We start from the raw sequence: 23417 nt of genomic DNA, 5'->3' as shown, positions 1-23417 counted from the left end.
ACTCCGACTCGGGCACAAATCTCATTACATCATATCACGGAAATTAGAAATGAATCAATAAACAAAGAGGCAAACTCCCGATCAGCTCATTCCTACCACACAATGTGGAATTCTTCACATTTTACCCCTAATCCCACGTCTGATCAAACTGAAATGTCTTCAGGGTCAGGAATGCCTCCGCTTCCTTTTGGTATTTCTTTCACAGTCTAATCACATCTCAGAAAAGCTGGTATTTTGTGTCTATGTGTCTTATCTTTATCCTTTGTATAATTTGTGTTGTTTAACGCTAAAGAAATAATTCAGCAACATACTTCATGCAATGGGGAAGGTCCTTAATGGAGGAGAAATGCTGGCATGGCCTGAGTAACAGATTAAATCCCCGTCTTGGCATATTCATTTTTACTGTGTCTTTCAGCATAATTTCGACATGGAATTTTCCTGGCATAAATCACACAGGTCTCCCTCTTCCCCTCCACACCACGCTGCGTAGCTCTGTGTTTTGGTAAAGCTCATCTATTAATAGTTGCCCTCTGTGGCTATAAAAAAATACCTCAGTAGTCAAAAGCCAACCCTTGCTAGGGAACAGCTGTGGATGCCTGAACGCACGCAGGACCCAGCATCACACAGCAAAGCCCTTTCTTGGCTCCATGTCACAGCAAACCGATTAAATAAGGCCATAGTCAAGCTAACGGAAAAGGAGCCCCTTCCCTGCAACAGAGGGAAAGAGAGGCCAACTCCAGCACTAGGCTGGAGAAACATCAGGCTATTTCCATTTTCTCACTGACATTTTCTTTTTCCTTTTTTAACTCAGCAAACCCCCCTCCCGTGTCTTCCTCACTCCACCCTTTTGCCAAGTCCCAATAAAATCTTGCACTTAAAGAAATAGGACAAAGACGTCATCGCAGTGAGTATCAAAGGTCGCGGGGTAAATTTTAAGGTCTAGTCTACTTTTTTTTGTTTGATTGATTTAACTGATTAAAGCATTTCTGCTCTTCCTGTGCTTTCAGCAGCATCCTGGGTAACTCAGGGGAAATTCAAACCAACCAGCTGTGATCTGTATTACAAAGTCAAGGCTGGAAATACAACACAAGGATGTTGACGGGACCTTGTCTCCCAGTTAAGTGACAAAGTGCTTTTCTGTGTCAGAATGAGAAATATTCAACTTAGCAGAGGATACAGGGTGTTCCTCATCCTCTCAGCACTTCAGGCTACCAGTTCCATCGCAGAGGGGCAGGTCAGTGTCAAAGTACCAGGCTCCAGGCAGCAGGAATCCTCCCCGGATTTCCCTCTGAATTTTCATTCGCATGAACTACAGTTCTTGCAAATCCTCAAGAATTGCTGAGTTTCAGGGACTTCCATGCAAAGTGTCCAATGCCACAGCCATCATGAGGGTTGGTAGGGAAATGGTACAGGAGCCTCAAGTCCTCTGGAAGCCCAGGCTCGGGCTCTCAGTACTTACAGCACACCTGGTCTGAAGCTGCAGGCACTTGCAAAGTCAATGCCACGTAACTTCAGCATTTTTCAAATTTCCCTAGGGACATTTCACTAAGATAAATTCTCCTTGCAAAGCCGATGGGAATGATTTGAAAAACCAACAGAGTCTTGTATTGGGGAAACTACCACAGCTTCTCACTGAAGTCCTCAATTTATTGACACGACAAGGACATAGCATGAGAAGCAAATGCATTCCATATTATCTACTGGCAGTATGGCTCAAAAAATGCATTTTGAGGCAGCAGAAAGAATTTTATTCTCCAAAGCCTTGTAATTCAACCCTGCTGAAGCTGCCGTCGCACAAATCAGTGATGACACATCTTTTCAACATCTAGGTCCAAAATTATTTTTAAAAGCATTGCAGGTAATTGCCACTGCTGTCATTCCAAACCACGGCTGTTTCCAGTATTTTACCCTCACTGATGTAACCCAACAAGTGTCAACAGCAAACATGGGCTGCTTCTGCAATTACTGAATTAATGGAAATAATACATTTCACAACAAACAGCTCACAGATATTGGTGGCCATGACCAGACCTTTAACTAGAATTTACATGAGATGTTCTATGTTTCCAAGGTTTGTTATATACTACTCAAACATCTGGGTACCTTCTAAAATAACTGGTCTGCAGGGTGCAGATTTTATCAATCTTTTTCACTGGGGTGGATTGGCCACAAGAGTCTTTAAAACAACGGTAAAAAAAAATTTGCTGAACCTAGTTCTCCTGAAGAATTTCAGAAAGATCAAATCAGGCCAAAAACTCTAATCTTGGTTTCAGTGGGGTCCCTTTTTAGCAGGGGTCCCTCTAGCAGGGTCCCTCCTTTAAAAGAAAAAGGAAATTAAAAATGAAAAACAGCACTGGGGAAAAGTTAAGTGTGTACTTCTAACTCACACATGCCAGGAAATTTAGAGTTAAAGGTGAAACTCCACCCTAAAGAGCTCCATACTGCAGATATTTCAGTGAACAAACATAACGTGTTCTGAAATACAAAGACCCAGTAGGGTGCACTAGGTATGGAGTTTCAGCCTTCACTCCAAATTTCCTGGCTTTTTGGAGCTTTATTAAGAGTTTCATACCCCAAACATTTAAGTACTCTAAGAAGTCTCCTCTGTGCAGCTCACCCTGATGCTTTTGGAAGCTGAGAACAAGCACTCCGATAGCACAGCCATCCATCCATTATTAATGAACCTGAAAACACTTTCTTGCAAATTTATGTTAATTTGGAGTGCTGAAATTATGTGCAAACAAGGTAGTTTCAGTTGAGTTACCCCGAGAAACTCCAAAATTGCAAATCTACTCAGAATAAAACTGAAGGACAGGATTTCATTGACCCAGGCAGAGCACGTGCTCCTAATCTTCCTCCACTGTATGTGGGTCCTGTAACTTCGCTTCAGTCAGGGCTGCAATCAAGCAAACACAGAATTGCTTTTGACAGCAGTGGTTTGTATTCCTGGTCTAAACACTCTACCATGTTGTGGGGTGGGGATATATCCATCCTACTTCTCAATGAATCTGGCTCTAATGGATGAAAAATTACTACGGCTATCAACATCACACTTTTTTACAACACAGCTTTTGTGAACACGTTTACAAATATTGAAGTGGTTCCAGCGTATCTCAGTAATCCTAAAAGATCTGTTGTGAGGCTCTGCATCATTGCATTTCTGGATAGCTCTAAGGAAATTATTACCAGCAACATTCTGTAGCCCCTCTGATCACCCACGCTCTTCATCCTTCTCAAATATGTACACGGACAAAGTTTTAGTACTATATGATGATTTCAGTGGGTGTCTTGACGTATAGCTAATGGAGAAGACATCACACGTACTTTGGAACTGGCCTCGCCAATCACTCTGCACAGCATATCTTAGTGGTGGACAGGTGCAAAAGTGATGGGAGAGCTCCCCACTATCCTGATCCTGGGGTGTTTGAGGGACAATTCATTCTTCTCGCTGCAGTTAACAAAAGATAAACCAAGACATCCACTTCTTGGGTTTCCCCTAGTCCCAAACTGGGCAGAAGAGAAATTAATGAGCGTCCTTGGGGAAAGAAGGAAGACAGAATAGGGAGGAGGCAGACAGGGACTTAAAACATCAGGAACTGGTGCCAAAGAAGTTCAAATAAGGGCCAATAGACACAGACTGTGCTTCATGCTGTTGCCTACAGATCTATCTCTGCATCCTTTCTCCTTCAGTCTTTTACAAGACCTTCCTCTTTTCCATCACCTTTCCATTTAGTTAATCCCCTCCTCACTCTGTTCCAGCTATCAAATTTAAACATCTATACATACCCAAATCCCCTGACTCACAGTCCTCATACCTCTGAAATCCCCCAACAGGCCAACAAACTAAAAAAAGACAGATTACCAAAAAATCACAAGCGACAATTTCTTGAGAGATTTTTTTTAACCAGATCAACTGATTAATTTTGGGGAAAAAAGGACAAGTTTTCAAGCTCATAATCCCTTCTTTGTATTATTCTTATCTTTTCTTCCTAACACTATTAATTGGCTTAAGGAAAGACATCCCCCCTGCTGCTGAAACCTGCCTTATTGTAAGCTTCAGTTCTCCCAGCTACATCAGGAACATCATTTCTTTGAAAATCATAGCACTGGGACACAATTACCTGTTTCTTCTGTCCAGAACTTGCAACACTTCCCAGTCTTTCCATCACATCTACTGAGGCTGCAGGCAAGTCCTCATGGCATAAAGGTATTTTTTTTACCCAAAAATATAAACTACTTACAGAAATTGCTATTTTCTGAGTAATCACACTTGTGGGTTGGCTTTCTCCCCTGGCATTAAGTTCACAGGTATCGGGCAAGGGAGAGCTGCTAGGCCAGTATTCATTCCTCTGCTCACATCAACATTTTCAGCTGAGACTATATAAAGAAAATTCACCTTATCCCTCTCACCCCTTCTCCTGAACCCTGCGAACCCACTATGTGAAGGCACCAGTAGAGTCGAGGGTTTGAAGTGTGGCTGCACAGAGCAAACTCCCCCAGGACACAGCACTAGTCAGCATCATCTCTTCTGAATTATTTCTGTACATTTCCACTGGCAGCAGTAGTGAAGGGATCGTAAGGAAAAAACCCTCAACTGAGGTAATGTTTGCCCAAGCCCAGCAGTCCACGTAAGAGGGAAAGTCAAATGCACTGTGCTTACGGATGGTGTAAATGGAGCACGGTGGAGGTGGCTGCTCAGTATTTCCCCAGGGAGCAGCCACTGCTTGCAAGAATTGGACTGACACTTATCAGAAAAGAAGTCCAAAAGATAGAATGGGGATTGCAAATATAAGTATTGCACCTGGTTAAGCTTGCCACAGAAATAGCCTGTGCTTTGCATCTTTCTCTGTGTGAAAGGTGCAACCTCCTGAATTTACAGAAGGTTTCAGCTGCCGCTAATTAAAAACGCAAAGGGCACCTCACACCCACTACTGAAGAGAGGTTGTACACAAATGGATATAGGAGAAAAACAGGGTGATTAATGCAAAGCCCCACAGCACTTGAAAGAGGCACGTTGGACGTGATCAAACTGTGGGTCTGTGTGTGAGACAGTATAATTTGAATTGATCAGCAAAGAGAATAAACCAGCTTATATACACTGCTCCTTTTCAGAGCATGGGAGGGGATGAGCTCCACCTTGTCTGCTTAAGCAGAGGCTGGTGAGGGGTCGCCGGAGAGCGGCTGCAGGGCAGCGGGTCCTGGAGGATGCAGTGCTGCAGAGCAGCAAGGGGCAAATTCAGTCCTTGCCAAATCTGCAGACTCTGCACTTGCAAATCTTCCATGGAGTTCCAGAGCCAGAGCCAAATGGGTCTGCATTAGCACTGGAGAGTATAATAATACTTTAATCTATTGTCTCCCACAAGGATTCTTAATGATCTCTGATAGTTTACTCCATAGATTTTATAGGCTGTCTTCATTCCAAGCATCCTGCAGTTTGACCAGACAGTGATCTTTTTACATAATGGATAATGTCCATGAAAGAAACCATGAGTCCTATGAGTCTTGGGGAAAAAATGTTTCTTGAAAAAAACTGTTGGAAAAGATGACTGTGGGTCAAGCTAAATTGAGCAAACTCCTACTGTTTCTAGGGTGTGCAATCGTATATGTAGAAATAGTTTCTTTAGTACTGAAGTCCTGTCTATAACAGAATTCAATACTAGGCTTATAAATGTCAGTTGCTAGCATGGGAACAGATGCAACTCCTCCCAGCTGATTAACATCCCTCACATCTGGAATAGAGGACAGAATAAACAGAGAGAACAGAGGATTTCCTGTTGGGATGTGGCTTTTGGGTGACAACTACCAAGATACAGCAACTCGGTCCTTGAGAGTGTTATCTCTCCACCTTCTGAAACAGCCCTGGGGATGGTAATTAAAGAACTGGACATTTAACACTGAATCCCTAGACAAAAACTCAGGTATTTTCTATATGTCTGTCTGATACCTGTGTGAATGCAGAAATCTTTGATGTCAAGAGCTGCACAATGGTCTCTTCGAGGCAGGGGATTAAGTTCTCAAGCTTCCTGAATTGAAGAGCTTTGATGAATTTCTTCTGTTCTTTTTAGTGTTTAGGATTAGGTGGAAATTAGTCCTTTATTGGGAATCAAGGAGTATTTCTTACAACTCTTCTAGCTCCTAGAAAAGGGCATTAAGTATGCCTCCCTCCTCCAGAGTAAGTTGACCATATTTTGCAAAGAAACCCCATGAAAAGATTTCCAGTGGAAGAGAAGGAAAAAGAGATAAGAGCCTGATCTGATCAGAAACTCCATGGAGGAGCCCTGAAGTGCAGCCACAGCTCAGCTATCTGTACAGGGTTGACCTAGGCTGTCGATTAGCCGGCCACCGTCTTCTTCTAACACTACTGCTGTGATCCACATGGCAGAGCACAGCGTGCTCTTCATACAAGGCTCTGCAATACCCGTTGCTGTTCAAAACCACTACGGAAATTTCTACAACTTGTTCAAACGTGTATTCAGGGTCTAATTTACGTACGCCTGGAATGTGCCAATGCCCTTAATCTTGAGCGAGCTGATGTGGTGCAACGCTAAGCTTTGCTGAACTGCACAATACAAGTGTTGGAAAAGGTCACCGAAAAGGGTGAGATCAGCAGGACACTGGACACTCTTAGGTTTGGTGTCACCCTGAGTCTGCAGGCAGGTGCTGCAAATAAAGAGTGTGGAGCTCGTACAGCTCATCCCTGCCCCTTGTTTAGGCAGAACTGAAGGGTTGTGGGAGCCTTCAAGGCACACATGTGGATGTTTAGAAAGCCTGTCCCCAGGGTCAGTTATTCTGAGGGGATTTCCAGCAAGTGTTCAGTAGATTGTATGAATCGAGGGAGTTTGAAGAGACTCCAGTAGCTTTTACTGTTTCAGGAATTTCATCAGTGTTTTCCTAAGAAGGCATCAAGGGGAATGCTTTCTTATCTGCCCATGCGATCCTGTGGTGAAGCCTGATGTGCAAGCCCAATATTACATAAAAGGAATGGCTCAGTTAACCATAGTATGGTGCAAGAATTTGCCACATCAAATGGTACTTACGGAGCATGATTTCCTATGAACCCTTGCTGTTTGTTTCAAGTTTTTTGAAAAGGAGCCATGGTAGGTGTCATGAGCTCAAAGTCTTCCCTATTTTGTAACCAGCAATACCCCCAAAAACACAAGGAATGTGTCTCTCTGGCAAGTGTGTTTATCCTTGCTTCTTCCCTTTGTATTGGGCCAGACTGTATGATCTTAGCATGTTCTAATTTCCCAGAATTAGACAAATAAAGAAAAGCTGAACAATATTTGTAAATCTTGTGCTGGGACTAAATACACTCTTATGAAATTAATAAAAAGAAGTGAGGCAGATATTCTTGGATAAAGCCTGCTGTGTGGCTAATGATAACCAGTCCTTTGTTTTTTCCCTGTAGGCTATTAAAAAAGAGGAGAGATGATCTAGTCGGTACCACAATGTTTCCAGATTTTCTGCTGAGCATCTCTGAGAGGAGAGTCCCCATCCATCCGTGCTGTCCCTCTGAACTGTCCCTCTGGCAAACTTCTTTACAGATATGTCACTGTACTTAAATCTCTATGCACTAACATTGCTGCTACCTGACCATGGCACAGGATCTCAGCTCTTCGGAGGAAAATGTTTTTGGAGAGGTGCCAGAAAGAGAGGTTGGAAACAAAACAAAACAAAAAGCTCTGCTGCTGGGATCAACTCTAAAATCACCATAGTTGCACCACAACAGTGATTGAAGGACACCATCAAAATAACTGAGCACTTTGTCCAAGGTGCCAAAAGGATCACAAGAAATTTGTAATGCAGATTGGAGGTATCTTGAAATTGTTCCAGTGATATCACATCTGTGGTTGCACCAAGGCAAGATTTCACAGAGTTTTTTGTAACAGGACACATAGCAATTTTGTCCCAGGATAGAGGTTTGATGGACTGGGACCGAGACAGAAGAAGGAAAGTGACTGGAAACATATACATCTTCTTTGGGGGATGAAGAGGGTTCCTGTTTATAACAGCATTAATCAAGCATTAGCACTTTTTGGTTGGTTCCAAAGGACAAAAGTATTTCAGGAATAAACTCTGTGGTGAACAGCTGGCTACAACTGCTGACACTAAGGATGCAGAAGGGACAAAACCCTGTAGCATATGAAGGCCCCTCCAGTACTAAGGAAGACTGTGAAGAGTCTTTACAGCACAAAGCTCAGGAAACCTTTTATTGGTACCATTTCATCTTTTTTCCCCACTCTTCTCACCAGACTGAAGGCTCTTTCCCTTTCTTCTGCTATTGTTAAGCTGAACTTTGGCAGAGGAAATACCTGGAATGAGCTGTGAGCTCTCAGTGGCTACGGAGATGTCTTCACTGATGTGGTGTGAGGCCTGAACTAGAGAGGACCGAGGACTCTTTGCCAATGAAAGTGATGACAAGAGGGACTGGTGATGCAAAATGGGCCCAGATGGTGCCAACTGAGTCACAGATTTTGACTGAGTCACTCATTGGCATGGAAATCTCTCTCAAGGGGATGATGCTGAGGGGAATACCAAAGAAAAACATAGGGCTAGAATCTTCACCCTTTTAGTCAATGAAGGCTTTGCTGCCAAAGCCACTGCCCTAAACCTGTATTTGTTAGCCTAAATATTCAAAGCAGTGTTCAGCCTTACAAACCTCATTGATAAGTCCACAGACCTAACTGTTCTATTTTGCCATACTGAGTGCAAACACCCATCATAGTGGTGGGTATGAGCTTAGCCTAAGCACATCAGCCACCAAATAAAGGCTCCAGAGAGATGGAGTATCTTCTAGTGCCCTTCTTGGTTTCATTGCCCATGATCAATGCTGCCTTACAACACGCAAGGATAAATAAATAAAATCTAACTAAGGATGAACTCCAACACCTTTGGAGGATCTATGGATTTTGTCAGGCTCTACACTGTGGAGGAGGACCTTCACAGGACCTCACTCACTTCAGTGTGTCAGTCAAGAGGAGGTGCTTCTCAAGCCAGAATGAACATGTAGAAGATCTGTGAGCTCAATGTCATGAAATGCAAATCCTCCAGACAAGTTCAGCAAGGTGGTTGCCTCCAAAAGGAACATAAACTGCGTACGAAAAGCAACTATGATGTGTTAAGGTAACTTCAGATTTTGGAACTAAATTTCTTGCTTGTGCTTGTGCAAGCACAATCTGTGCAGCAAAAAGACTTCATTTGAAATAGAAACATCTCTGTATGTCAGAATAACTTTAAGGCACAGTCTTAAATCTGTCAACTAAAATTTACAAGGCTTTTCTTGTTTCATTTTGTATGGGTATTATGCTGGTCACAGAACAAGTGATAAAAGGGTACTATCAGATTAAAAATAATGTATTTTTCTAAAAATTGTCATAGCTGTTATAACTAACACCTCGAGTTCTCAGAACTACGGTGCTAAAACAATCCAATTTGCATTATGCCTTTGATGATATTTGCTTAGTTGTGTTCCTCTCCAGTTGAACGGTATTAAAAGATTGGTATTTTTCCTTTCGATATTTTCAATCATTAGTATTTAAAGTATTTCCTCATTTGAGCTTTGTTCACTGGCAACTGACTGAAGTCAAGCTGAGCTACAAGGATTTTTTAAAAAACAACCTCACTGGAGTTTAAAAAAAAATAAATGGAAAGGAAGCATTTCTTTGCAGCTTAATTATGTGTATTTAAGGCTCCAGTAGAGCTGATAATGTTGTTTAAAAACTTCTCTCTTCTAAGGAAGTTACAAATATAGCCTGAATTGCTATAATGGAAGGGACTCCAGAACAGCACATACTTTCCCTCTTAACCTGAACTTTAGTGTTGACAACACAGGGTGTTCTGGCCATCTAGAGGTTTTCCCCCATGACTCCATGAATTGCCCTAAACAACCTGTAACATGGGATACAGACAACAGAATTTCAGCTTTAACCTTCATCTTCTGTATGCTTTTTTACTTAAATATACTAACTCTTATCTGAAGATGTCCAACAGCAAGTTGGAGAATTGTGGGTACATGGTACTCAACTGAGGCACATTATTCAAGGATGCCTCTCTTCAAACTACAACACAAAGAAGCCTTTAGCTGAGGATCTCAGGATTTTATAAACTCACTCCACCCACAGAAAGTTGCCCTGCCATTTGCAATGAAGTGCCATTAACCTCGTTTCCATATATATAAAAAGGGGAGCAGAAGAGTTCAATTACCCACCCAATGTGTGAAAAAGCACTGCCAGGAAACTTGTACCCACCTCCCTGCTCATAACCCACAGACTCCGCTGTCCCTCCACAGCTGTGCTTACAGAAAGCTGTACTCATAGCACTAAGAATATAGAATAACCTACCTACCTACCTTCAAAGAAGTCCTACAGAATTAAAGTCTACCTAAGAGTATTTATGTTCTGTTCCAAGCCTGAGGGGCTCTTCCCTCTCCACATACATATGAGCTTTCTACGACATCCAATCCCCACTCCTAAGAGTCTACAGTTAAAATAAACTGTGCAATGCTACAATATACTGCTCATAACCAACAACTAATGGGTGTCCCCAAGTTGGCTGCTTCAGTCTTTAGCACTAACTTTCTTTAGCCTAGATGGAGAATACCAGCTCAACGGTAAGACACTCTTGAGACTATTACAGAGATTGCGTTTGGATAACTGTAATGCGAGCCTAATACTAAGAAAAAAAAATTAATTACAAACTCCAAAACCCATAATGACAACAACACAAGGGTTCAACAGGCAGCAGGCTGATCAATACCTAGGCAGATATTCATTAATATGATCATAAAAAGTTTAAAAAATTGCCTACCTGTAAGGAGAATATGGGTCAAAGCACGTCTTGGTGACTTCTGTTATCTCTGGGTTACAGCATTCCCCACCATCGAAGTTGTATCTCTCGTAATTACAATCCATGTCACACACACCATTCTGCTTCTTCTTGTTGAAGAGCGCGTGCCGTACATGTCGGCAGTCTCCACCATCGTACCCAGTCAAGGTGTGGTTGCACTCAGGATCACAGTTCTCATCTCCGATCTTGCTGATATCACAGTTGGCCAGGATGAGTCGGTGGCGAAGGGAAGAGTTCTTCACCTCCAGCACCTCCAGCTCCCAGGTGATGTTGTAGCGGCTGAAAGCCTCATTTAAATGCTGATGCTGGAACTCAATCTGCTGCCTGCTGACGGTGGGGTTCTGGTGCTTGTCATCATAGAGATTTACCACACGGTAGCGAACGATTTTGTTGCGGCGGAAGCTGGGGAGCTTGTTGTAGCTGGCGATTACGTCTGTGTTGTCACAGACTGTCTGTCCACAGAGAGGAGGGTCTAGGCTGGTATCCAGCAAATAGCCATGATGATAGCTGAACTTGCTCTGAGGACTGCTGCCATCCTTCATGGGAGACCAGGTGTTTTTCACATTCAGTAAACTGTCTTGAAGAACTAGCTGAGGTAGAGGCGTGTCTTGTCTGTGAATTGCCTGGCCCATGTCCAACAAGATCTCCTTCTGAGACCGGGCTGTCCTCCAGAGGCTGAAGTGCTCTACGTAACCCCGATAGTTCTGGTTCAGGGCATTTCCTCCAACCATGAGCACCTTGCACTTCAAGGTCAGAAGACTGAAGATGCTGCCCACTTGCTCTCCGCTTGTGGCCACCTGGGCACCATTCACATAGAGTTTCATCAGGTGCCCATCATACGTGGCAGCCAGATGCACCCACTGGTTGGGGAGGTAGCTGCGATGTGCTGCAATGGTGGTTACTTTGCGAGCACGGTCCGTCTTCAGAGAGAAGAAATAGCGGGGGTCTCTATTCCCCTGGTCACTGACGGTGTTAATCCCCAGGACCCATCCTCGGTCACGGGAGGTGTAAGAACATTTGTCATACAGTCCTATGTGCCCCCAAAAAAGAAATATGAATAAATAAGATGACAGGATAAAGAAATTACTCCTTAAATTTTATCAGTCTCTCTCTCTATGCATAGACACACACTCACCTACATGTGTTAGAATGTTAGTGTATGATTGTGGGAGGTCATGGTAAGACTAGCTATTAAAGGTCAATATTTGCCAGTGGCATGTACAAATGGCATTCCCCTTTCCTGACCAAAAACGAAAACTCTTTTGCAAATTCCTATCAGCAAAATGTTGTACTGTGCATTCGGTTCTCACCTTCACTCAAGCCATACATCATTGGCTGAAAATAAGAACAGTCTTGAGAAGTAAGCCTTGTTGATCACACTCATACCTCATACCCCTGAATCCTGTATTCTAATATGGTCCAGGGGAGAAACAGGTATAAAATCTAAGTACTGCACAGTTTGAGAGACACTGAGCAGCTGCAATAATCTGTATGGTTTCAAGCACCCAAATCCTACAGAGTGAATGGAACGTGTCCAGGCTACCTTCAAATTCATGACCAATAAAAACCAGTAAGGAAACGGCATACACTGGTATGCTGGATGTGCTGAACAAGGTACATACTACACCAGGAAAAGGCAAGAAACATGAATGGATGGACAGACACATTCAGAAAGATTCCTGCTCCCTCACACACACACTTACTAACAATTTGGTGCACCATGGGGAATATGCACTAATGATTTCTCTCATAGACAAAGCGTGGATCCACACCTAAAGCTCTCTCAACCAGTCTTCAGACAGCTCCAAGTGGTGAGAAGAGCCCACTGCCTCTCAGTTTGGGACATGAGATTTGTCAAGTTAAAGACATAAATTTCCATCTTTCAGTTCTCAAAGGCCAAGGGCTGCAGGGACACCTCTCAACTGAAAAAAAATAATCGTTGGAGCCTTCAGCACCAAACAGCCTTTCTACTATCAGTGCATAGAAAACAATCCTTCCCCCAAGCCTCCACTTCCAAAAGCCTAAACGAAAATCATAAATCTCTGACAGTTCAGTCCTCATGAAAAGACTAAATATCCCCTTACCTCACCCCTGCACCCTAACCCTCCCAGCACTACCACCAAATAACATCTTCTGCTTCTGACGAAGTTGCTCAACAGCCATCTGTTAACAATCACCCATTAACAGTGCAGTCTTGTCTAGTATCAACAGAGCAAAGGTTACAGGAGCATTCACTGTATTTTTCCTCCCCTCTCCCAGCACCCACCTTCCCCCCACTCCTCACACCCTTCCCCTCTCCTCCTCCTCCCCCTGTAAAAAAAGTCTTCTGATGGGAAAGTTAAAAAAATTTAAACAGGCCTTTTTTCTGCATGCTGGTATTTTGCTAGGGACTCTGAGCTCCCCCTTTTCCTGTTTCCTTTGGAAGAGAGATCCCAGGGTTCGGAAGGTAATGTGTTTATTCATCTGTAGGGCGCACTCAGTTCAAAACCTTTTCGAGACCAGCTTCTAGTTTATACTGCTACTTCTGATCACGAGAAAGGAGAGGAGGAGAAACAGGGAAGGAAAAAACAAATATGCTAAAAAATATGGCACTTGCTGGGATGGATATTTACCCGAGAAATTTGTGACACGAAAGCCAAAGCTACCAATGACCTTCTGGAGTCTGTTTTTAAAGTGTTTTTAAATTTTTCTTTATGGAATAAATATTTTTACAAAGCATTCATTTTCAGATGTATGAGAGCCCATAAACATCTGTATTTTTATGAACCTCAAATGAAGGTATTGTCCAGTGATAGTGGGTGGATAATACTGCAATGAATGAGAAGACAGCTGGCGAGACAAGTCCCTCTTCCAAGTAAGTCATTAAAAAATAAGTTATAAAAATTTCAACTTATCGTAATATGACCATTAGAGCTGGTCAGACATTTTGTAAGAGAGTTTTTGCCTGTCAAGAAATGCCAACATGGTGAGAGCAGGAAAGGTGATGCAGAAATGGGCTAGTCCCACCAAATCTCTCTGAGAAGCTGCGGGTCTTCAACACGGCCAGGGGAACCCCAGGGACTCCCTCAGCTGTTTTGACTGCAAGCACAGAAGGTCAACCCAGCCCGGCCATGCTCCCCACTATCTCCTGTCACCTTTGCTGCCCAGCGACCTGCAGACCACAGGGCAGTTGCACACGCAACAGCTGCTCCACCTGTTTCTTAAGGCATCCAACATTCCTGCTGTTGGACGGGCAGCTGGAAGTCCTCAACAGGCTTCTGGGGTCTCCAGCTCTGGGGAAGTCCACCACACAGTCTTTAAGGGTCACTTTTTTTGTTTTTATGTACTGACCAGGGCTGGAAATATTTCCCCAAAGAACTAATAAATTATTGTGGAATGGAAATTCAGGTTCCTAGCCAGCATTAAAGAACATCTTCCTCTCTCTCTGAAGTGCTGCATGATGCTAGTGATTGACCTCAGCTGAACAGATGGAGCTGCTGGAGGAATACTACAGAATAGTAGCAATCCTCCCTTGCCTTTGAGCATTTAAACCCTGATGTGATGCAACGTGTCTTGAGTTTGGCTCAAACAGCTGCCATCAATTCAAGATTTACAGGGAGCCAAAGGAGGGCAGAAAAAGAAAAAAACCAGTGACAATAGGGACACCACTGAACATGCCAGTATGAAAGCTGCTGAACTAAAACAGTCTACTATTCCAGTTCCTTACATTTTCTAGTTTAGGGCAAAGGTCATTACTGAATCCATGTGCCACGTACGGTATTCTTTTCTCAAACTTTTACTATTACAGACATCCAACTCTTGATGAAAAGATGGATTGAACACAATCCCTTCAGCAGCAAGACTTGTTTTATTCTTAAGAGAAAGGAAAAGAGTAAGAAAAGGGATAAGAAACCCACACTCCCTATAACTTGCAAAGTTGTGCCAGTTCTTTATGACCTTCTTTTGCTTGTGTGTTGTACCTACTTTCCCAATCCTTCACTTACTTTTGGCTTCAGACTAAGAATCCTCCGGCTAAGGGAGTGTCACTTTTCCGTTTTGTCCCCAGCACAATGAAACTAATTTCAGATGGGACTTTGGATGTCATAATAAAAGAATTTATTGCTTCTTCTATGACAACTAATAAGGGCAAAGCCATTGGAAGAGGGACATGTGAAATAATTGCCAGAACTTCTGAAAACTGAATAATTTGATGTTTTCACAATTTATTTCAATTTAGTAAAAGGTTCCATAGCCATGAGTTATTTCTCAGACATAATTAAGAACATTTTAAACAAGAGGAGGCCTCTTTTACCCCAAACAAGGCTGGTTTTGAGTAAAATCACCCCTTACAATGGTTGACACTCCGAATTTCAAAATTCAGCTGTGACCACAACCAACATTTACATAAAAACCATACAGAGTTTAGATTCTCATTTGCACTGAGAATTCTTTACAATAATGTGGTAAAGGACATTTTTAGCTACTTAATATCCCTTTACAAACCAAGAGTGGTGTAAAGAGGCCTCATGGTAAGTGAGACTTAAGCCAATGACTGCAAAACCACAGTTTGGCGAATATGCCTGCAGTTTCTGAGCCAAGAAATGGTGCGAAATAAAACTGATGTTTGTTTTCCCCACAGCAATTAGATTAAAAAAATATGTACAAGCTTCATACAGCAGCAAACAGTTTTCCTCACTTCTGCTTGCCCTGAGTTGCTAGAAAGGGATGGAGCTACAGCTGAGAAGGATACTGACAGCCCTTATAAGTTCTTAGTCTGAAAGATCTTTTCCCTGTAAAGCTTCTGTTTCTGAAACCCAAGGGATTAAAATGGAATTTTATTTTTTATTAAAAAAAAAAAAAGAAGAGGTGCTAGTTCAGCTTTCCAGTAAGAGGCATTGGTAACCTTCCTTCCCCACAGAGGAGTGAGTCACTTTACAGACAACTCCAGAGAAGTGCATGAACAGACTAAGATGCCACGTTCCTCTATGCTTGGCCAAAGACAGACTTTGATGGCCCACGAGGCTCCTTCCAGTCCCATGACATTTGTCCCTTATAGCAAAAGTAAATTGCTAGGCATCCAAAGAGTGGGGAAAGCTGGAAAATTAAACTCCAAAGGCCGAAAGCCAAAAGCCAAACATGGAAAACCAGAAATATAGTCTCTCCCTTTTCTTACAAGTGAAATCTCAGTTCTCTGGCTACTGACCCACAACTGCTCCAGTAACAACTGTCCATCTGAACTCTTCCAGGAGGGCCTAACCAAGTCCAGTGTATGATTTATATCCCAGTTTGCTTTCAGGACTTTGCTGGGGACTTAAATAGAGCCACATCCTCGCATGGGCCCTGTGCACTGGACAGGATTTGGCAGCGTGAGCACGGTGTGTAGCATCCGCTGCTGAACTTATGGAAGAAAGTCCTGGGTGAGGGCACGAGGCACTGCTGTAACCAAACGTGCGATGCTGACATTGGAGCAGATGTTTATCAGCAGCAGCCACAGAGAAACGGGAACTCACAGCTAGAGGCTGTAGCTGCTGGAGTCATAAGTAGCACTCTGCGGGCAGAGTTTGAAAGAAGAGAGGCTGAAGTAGCCCATGCAAGCTGCTGTAATCCACTTTAATATTATCAGTAACAGACTCTAGGCTTCCCTCCCTCACTTCAGTGCCATTTCTTGCATCTTGCTAACAGCAATCTTCCTGCTAATCAGCCTAGCCATAGAATTACCTAAGAATTTAATTCTTTATGCAGAAAAAATTTCCTCACTTTGCTGCACAATTGGAAAAAGAAAAAAGAAAAAAAGAAAGAAAAAAGAAAAAAGGAAAAAGAAAAAAATAAAGAGAAAAAATAAAAATAAAAAATGAAAAAGAAGGACTTGTTATGTTTTCTGTTCCCAGAGCTGAGAGGCTGGGGGAAGGGGAAGAAGGAGGTCAGTTTGACTTTGAACACATCAGGTGTGCTGCGGAGCCCGTCACAGCCATGCAAGGCAGAACGGAAAACAGTGCCCTGCACTTCTGAAAGTTGGCCGTGCCTGTTTTGCTGGGAGACTCCAACCAGAGGTGACAGGACTCAGTTATGAAAGGGGAATTTAGGTCAACAATCAAAGCTGCAGTCAGGGGGCCCAAGAACAGGGAGCTAAAGGTTGGGGCTGTTTTTTTCTTTAGCATGCTTTAATCGTTTAGTATCAAAGCACAGAGGAACGCTTGAAAGAGCAAATATTCTACAGGAACCTATAGAAAGCTTTTATCTGTCCAGAGGAAAATAATTAAAACCGACAGATTTGGGTTAAGTATCCCCATGTTCCATGCAATTGGATAAGTCAGCGAAGATCCACTGGAGCAGTTCTTGAGTTCTGCACTGGATATTTCATGGTATGACGTTGAACCCAATATAGTTTTACAAAGGGGAGAAATAATCTCTCCTTTCCTTTGCCGTGCTTCCCCCAGCCCCCACTTCCTTCCACAATAGTTAAATAATTCAAAGTCCAGAGTACTTAAGGCAACATCTCTGTCTATACCATTTCCAACACAGCTAAGAGGCCTCCTGAGGTCGCCCCCTGAGACGAGGAGTGGCTCAACCAAACCACCTGAGACTTGCTCAGGTGGCAATGTACTACTTAAGCGAGCAAAAAGGGGATGTTTGCTGCTGCTATCAATCTAGCTGAATTCACACCAGATATTATCATTTACAAGCTATGCAATAGGATTCAGATCTAAGACAGAAGGATGGAGTTCCTTTTGTTTTGACATGAAAGACAAGATCTTCATCATGTAGAACTACAGAGTCTAATACAGCTATGCCTATTTAACATTGAGAATTTGGCCCAAGGCTCTTTGCAATATCAAAATCTTTATATCATTGCCATTTAGCATTAAATTAAGCATATATTCTGTACTGTTTCTCAAATTCCCAGTCACTCATATGCTCAGTGAGATACCTTGAAGCCTGAAAACAGGGAGGTGAGAACAGCTAAAACAGCAAAACATGAATTTGTAGTGGCTGGTTAGTTATGAACATTACATAAATCCTTCCCTTCTGATAACAAAATCATGTAGGCTGCAACAGAGCAGCCACTGGCATGGACAATCATATTAGTGACACTTCACTGAGCCTATTGTGAGAATATACCCACTAACAGTATATAAGAGCTTACTGCAGATAGATCTGGTAGGCAGGGGCTAGTGAGAAATTATTAGATTGTGAGGATTTTGAGGTGTAAGTGAACACACAACACTGCATAACCAGATGGCACAGAGGAGCAAGCTTCAGTCCTTGCAGTGTTATAACAGGGTCACCCTCGGACTGGGTATTGCTTTTGCAAGGGCTCCTTTGTGTACAGCATCAGCGTAAACAAGTATTAGTGGGAAGGTTGGCTTCTTATCTACATCTCCCTAAGCATTTCACAATAAAGCTGCAGAACCAGTGGAGACTGGTACTTGGTTAACAAACTGTGACTGTTTATGATCTAATAACTAGGTTTAGGTGGGCTTTTAGATGGATAGCAAAAAGCACATCCTTTACAAGGGTCAAACTTCAGTCCCTGCTATAAAGTCTGGGACCATGGGAACATTCCAGAGAACAAGGGTAAGGATTTTCTAATATCTACAAAACAATTTATTTCTCCTGCCTTGTTCTCAGAAACAACTGAATATTTTTGCTTGAAGCTTGGAAAACCAGTATGTGTCCATGTTATTAGAGATGATCATAACACTTGCAGACATAGGGACAGTATTAAGATAGTACAGGCAGGCTTTGTTTCAATACTACTTCACTTAAAGTCATAAACTCTGCAGCCATCAGCATGTTCCTTCAGAGAATCACTGGTGTATGTCATAAATATGAGAGGCTTTGCACCAGGCTTGAGTCCGACAAGCATTCAGGTTGGTGGCTGCCAGTTTTAGACACTCTACTGTGGCCCACTGATAATAAAGCAGAGTTTAGTGTTTACGAAAACCCAGATATCCTTCAAATACAGGGAATGGAAAACCCTCAATAAGTTTGTCGGTTTGGCTCAGAGGGACCTTAACACACCTCTCAACTTCCAAGCTTATCTCTGCTCACTGATCAGCAGAAGCAGGTTACGAATTAACCATCCTATTGTAGCTGAGGCAGTGTATTCACCTTTAGAGAGATCCAGCATTGACACCATTCTCACTTTAAAAGCAGAAGATGCAAAATACACGGATGCATATCAAGAGGCATGCATGAAGATCATCCATCTTTCAGACACATGCACAACACACACAAAACCGGAAGCACACACAAGCCTGCAAAAAAGGACATAAATACAACGGCACACCAGCATAAGGGTCACTCTACACACGCAGACAAATGTACCCAGCAACACGCTTGGTGGAACATACGTTATCTCTGCTTCCACGTCTCCTCCTTCCTGCACTATTAGCCAAATACTGATTAGCTATCAAAGCTCTACAGAGAAATTTACTCTCGTGCATGCTAACACGGAGTGGCTTTCCTCCCTTTGGTAAGAGTTAATGCTTGAGAGCAAACATAGACAGTATCTTCTACGGAAGGAACAGACACGCAAGTACCATAACTTCCAGGCAATCTAAATGATAAAGGGGTATTTCTGGGCTCCTTTTAGAAAATAGCAGAGAGAATTGATCATAAACTGGGTCAAGATAGGTCAGCATACCTCAGAGCAGATCAGATGGCCAGAGCATCCCAGGAGGAAACGTTCTCCTGGAAGGATTATTAGGGGCACATCTGTGCCATCAGATGACCGTGCACAGTACCCATCAACGCACTGGGAGTTCAATATGGCATTTCCTCTCAATATGTGCCTTGTGCCTGACAAGCACCGCAAGTCAGTCAGCTGCAGTGGCGGCAAAGCCCCACAGTCATGCTGGAAAAATGCCCGACATGCTGCCCTACGGAACCCCCTCGATGGCCAGAAACACGGAGCTGTGAGAAGTGGAGGTCTACACGTGAGACTGCTTGTGGTGCTGATCAAAATACACAGCCAGCATTGAAGGGGGGACAACAACACAGCTTGTTTTGCTTTTTAGAATTCCCTTGTCTCTGACCTTTACAGCAGCTTTAGGGCAGCACTGGAACCAGCTGAGCAGTTACTACTCCCAGCTGCAGAGAGAAGAGCTTTTACACCATTGCACAATGCATGTGTGTTTGTGGGGGGGAGGTTAGGGCTAGAGAACAAAGAAGGAAATCTAGTGGCACCTAAATCAAACATTATGATCAATGAGGGAGTGGGAAGAGAACCTGGGGAGCGGGGACAACCTTACAACCTTTCCAGGATCAGACAGATGGCCAACATCCACATTATTACAAAACCAAAACAAAAACAAAAAATTCCATGAATGCAAACTAGGGCACCCTGCAAGGAGACTGTAAAAATCACATCATGATACCTTAGATTTGTCTTTATAATTGAGGGGCATTTCCACATGAAACAGTTCTAGTTATTTAATTGGATTTTGAGAACATTCTTGGGCAGATACTTTGTGAGCGCAAAACTGAGTAGTTCCAGTGAATTTACACTGATTTATATCATGCAAGGTCTTTGCCTTTGTGAGAATTAAATATCTTATTGTAAAAATATCTTAGATCTTTTCCAGACTCAAATATCTTATTGCATCTGGCTTTCCCGTATGACTGCATCTTTCCTGTACTAATAGAAACAACTGAGGAATTTACCAATCTTAAAAGGAACGTCTCCGATGCAATACTCGGAACAGCATGCACTAACAGCAGGCAGAACGGAGCTCATTGTGCCTGTTTTCTGCTGTCGCTTTTGAAAGGGATCTGGGCCTTCTCTAATCATGACTATTTCATGCCTCAAATTCCCCACTCCATACTTGCATACAAGTTCCAAACCCATACACAAACCACAGAGATATTTCTGCTTTCTAGGAAACATCCTGCTGAAAAAACCTGCCTCTCTAACATCATATAACTATTATAGTATGCATTCCAGATAGGCTGTAGTCACCACATACTAACCTAAGTATATAATTATAGAGCTCTATTTTTCTGCTCAGTTTGAATCCAATTTCATTTGTTTTGGTATGATTTTCCTCCTGGAAATACCTGAGCCTGTATTTTTGCTCTACAAATATCAGTGATCACTTGATCTGTGAGCACAAATAAATAGACATCTAAAAGAAAATTCTCACACAGATACTCATGATGTCTTAGAAGTGTACAGAAACAAATTCACACCTATTAAACCAAAGGCTGTAGCTGAAAATTCAGGCTTTAGTTCTTAAAGGACAAGACGGGACAGCGATGGGCAAACCTCCAAAGGGTCATAATTCTACTTCGCTTTCCATAAGCGTTGCCAAAGTCAAATGCTTCTCAAAAGTAATTGACCTTCTCAAGTCTGCAGAACTCAGAGAAAAATGTAAAAGAAACAAGCTACCTTGGAAGATTTTTGGCAATTCTTGTGTTTAGCTGAGCAGCAGGAAATATCGTATGTCCAACCTTTCTTATGTTATTTCAGCCCTTCCACTTCTGGTTAAATTTGGAACCAAAGAAATGAAGACTAACAAAATAGCATGTACATGTACTACTTTCTCTGTGCATAGGCCTATATATACACGTGCACATGGGTTTCAGGGAGCAGACTGAGGCATTTTGAGCACTTGGCTTAAATCTGAATTTTGAGGAATAGTATCCAGCTAGGGATGGCTCAAATGAAACAAAATCCTGTCTCAGAGCACTAATTACCTTTGATAGGTCTTTGGTCTATATTTTCTGTTTGCAACTGAAGCCAAAGTCACAGGAATAGGTCATTTCAACATAGAGCCTACATATCCTTCTGGACTGCTGTTCTGCCCGCCCTGAGACTGTGAGACAGACCACCCAACAAGGAGATGACAAGCAAAAGTCACTCCAAGCTTATTCTCTGCTTTCTCATTCACTTCTTTGTTTTTAATAGATGTCTGCTGTGTCAGCTTCACAGTCCTGACATTGTCAACGCTCCAGCTTCCAGAGGGAAACCTTGATTTTGCTCCCCGAAGTTTGTATTCTAGAGGTAAATTCTTGGCTTCATTGAAGTCAACTGTAGAGCTCTTACTACCTTCAGTGAGAAAAGATTTCAGTCTTGCTTTTCAGCTTGTCTTCAGACTAGCACACTGGGCTGTCATTGCTGAGCACACCATTCTGGTTACAGGTGACAAAATATAAACAACATTAACAACATAAGAAACAGAGCCTGATAATTCAACTATAGTGATGCCCAGGAGACCCTACAAAGAGCTGGAAATATTATAGTGATTAGAAATATCCTACCAGTGTCAAGGAGAATCCATAGAAATGCTGGAAAATTAAAGGATTTGAAATTAGCATCCTAGTGCTACCTGTGCTTTACTGTTGACTTCAATTATTTTTGCAGTAATAGCTGAAAACCTCAGAATAATCTGACATTAGAAGTACTCAGACACAATACAGGTGAGGACCAAACTAACTCCTCTTTAAAGAACTTTTAATTGGGAAAACACCCAATTTTAATTTGAAAGTTATGGTGACAGATATTCCACCATTCTACTCAGAAAGGTTTTTCAAAGATTGACTACTCTGACAGCTAAAATACTGCATTTTCTCTGTGTTCTGAAGTTCCTTAGTCTCCATGTGCATCCATCAGATTTACTCGTGTCATCTATCATCAGATTTCCAACCTCAAATTATCAGATTAATATTCCTCAAACATATACTTAAAGATTATGATGATCAAGTCCCCTCTTAAGCTTCTTGAGGCAAATACTTTAAGACTTTTTACAAATCATATAATTATTGTCACTGTTAATTTTTTTTTCTCTAAATCCTCTTCCATACAACATTCTTCTTAAACTGTGGACACCAGAACCGGACAAAGTACTTCAGCAGCAGCTACTCCAGTGTCAATACAAGGATAACACAACCTCCCCAGTCCCGTTCAATGCTTCCTTGTTTACATAGCCAACGATGACTCTAAACCTTTGGCCACAGCATCATATTGGCAGCTCACATTTACATGCTTTATCTCCTCCAACAGGCAGTTACTCCTACACATTTAGCTTCCAGGTGAAAGACCCTTCCCCCACCATCCACCCTTCATGTATGACCTGCCACCCGTCTTTCTGTATGTATGACTTCACATTTGGCTTTATTCTAATGCATACTGTTTGCATGTTCTCAATTTTTGAAAACACCCAAATGAGAGTCCTGTTTTGGTCATTGTTTACCACTCCCTGAACTCTGCAACATCTGCAAATTTTATCAGCACTGATTTTATGTTTTCTTGCAGGTTGTTGACAGAAAATATTAACTAGTAAAGAGCCAAGATTGCATTGTGCTGAATAGGAGGGAATGTGGCCTGAGTCACACTGTTCAGGCAACAGCTCTGTTTTTCAGTGGGGAAAATAAATACCTGTGATACTCATGAATACGAGCTTACACAAGTCAAGAGAAAAAAGATGGGACAAATAGATAAGTAGGAGATTGGCAAGATACATCTCTGTCTTTTTGTCTCTTTGGCATTCCACAACCTCGGTCTTCTCGTTATAGCAGCAGAGAGCTGCAGGGACCTAGCACGACCCTGGCCAATGGGACTTCTTGGCTGAGCATTTCTTCTTTTTGGTACA

General features: G+C 42.4%; 1 protein-coding gene across 1 annotated transcript in view; it reads right to left on the bottom strand.

Annotated features, from left to right (window-relative positions):
• PAPPA (pappalysin 1) overlaps positions 1–23417 on the bottom strand; it is a 183259-nt gene that overhangs the window by 145047 nt on the left and 14795 nt on the right. Inside the window, exon 2 of the mRNA XM_074846175.1 lies at positions 10807–11875. Coding sequence (XP_074702276.1) covers positions 10807–11875 — 1069 coding nt within the window. The remainder of the gene's footprint in view (positions 1–10806; positions 11876–23417) is intronic.

This window comes from Strix aluco, chromosome 20 (assembly GCF_031877795.1).
Source record: "Strix aluco isolate bStrAlu1 chromosome 20, bStrAlu1.hap1, whole genome shotgun sequence".
NCBI classification, from domain to species: Eukaryota; Metazoa; Chordata; class Aves; order Strigiformes; family Strigidae; genus Strix; species Strix aluco.
This window is presented reverse-complemented; position numbering and strand designations above follow the sequence as displayed.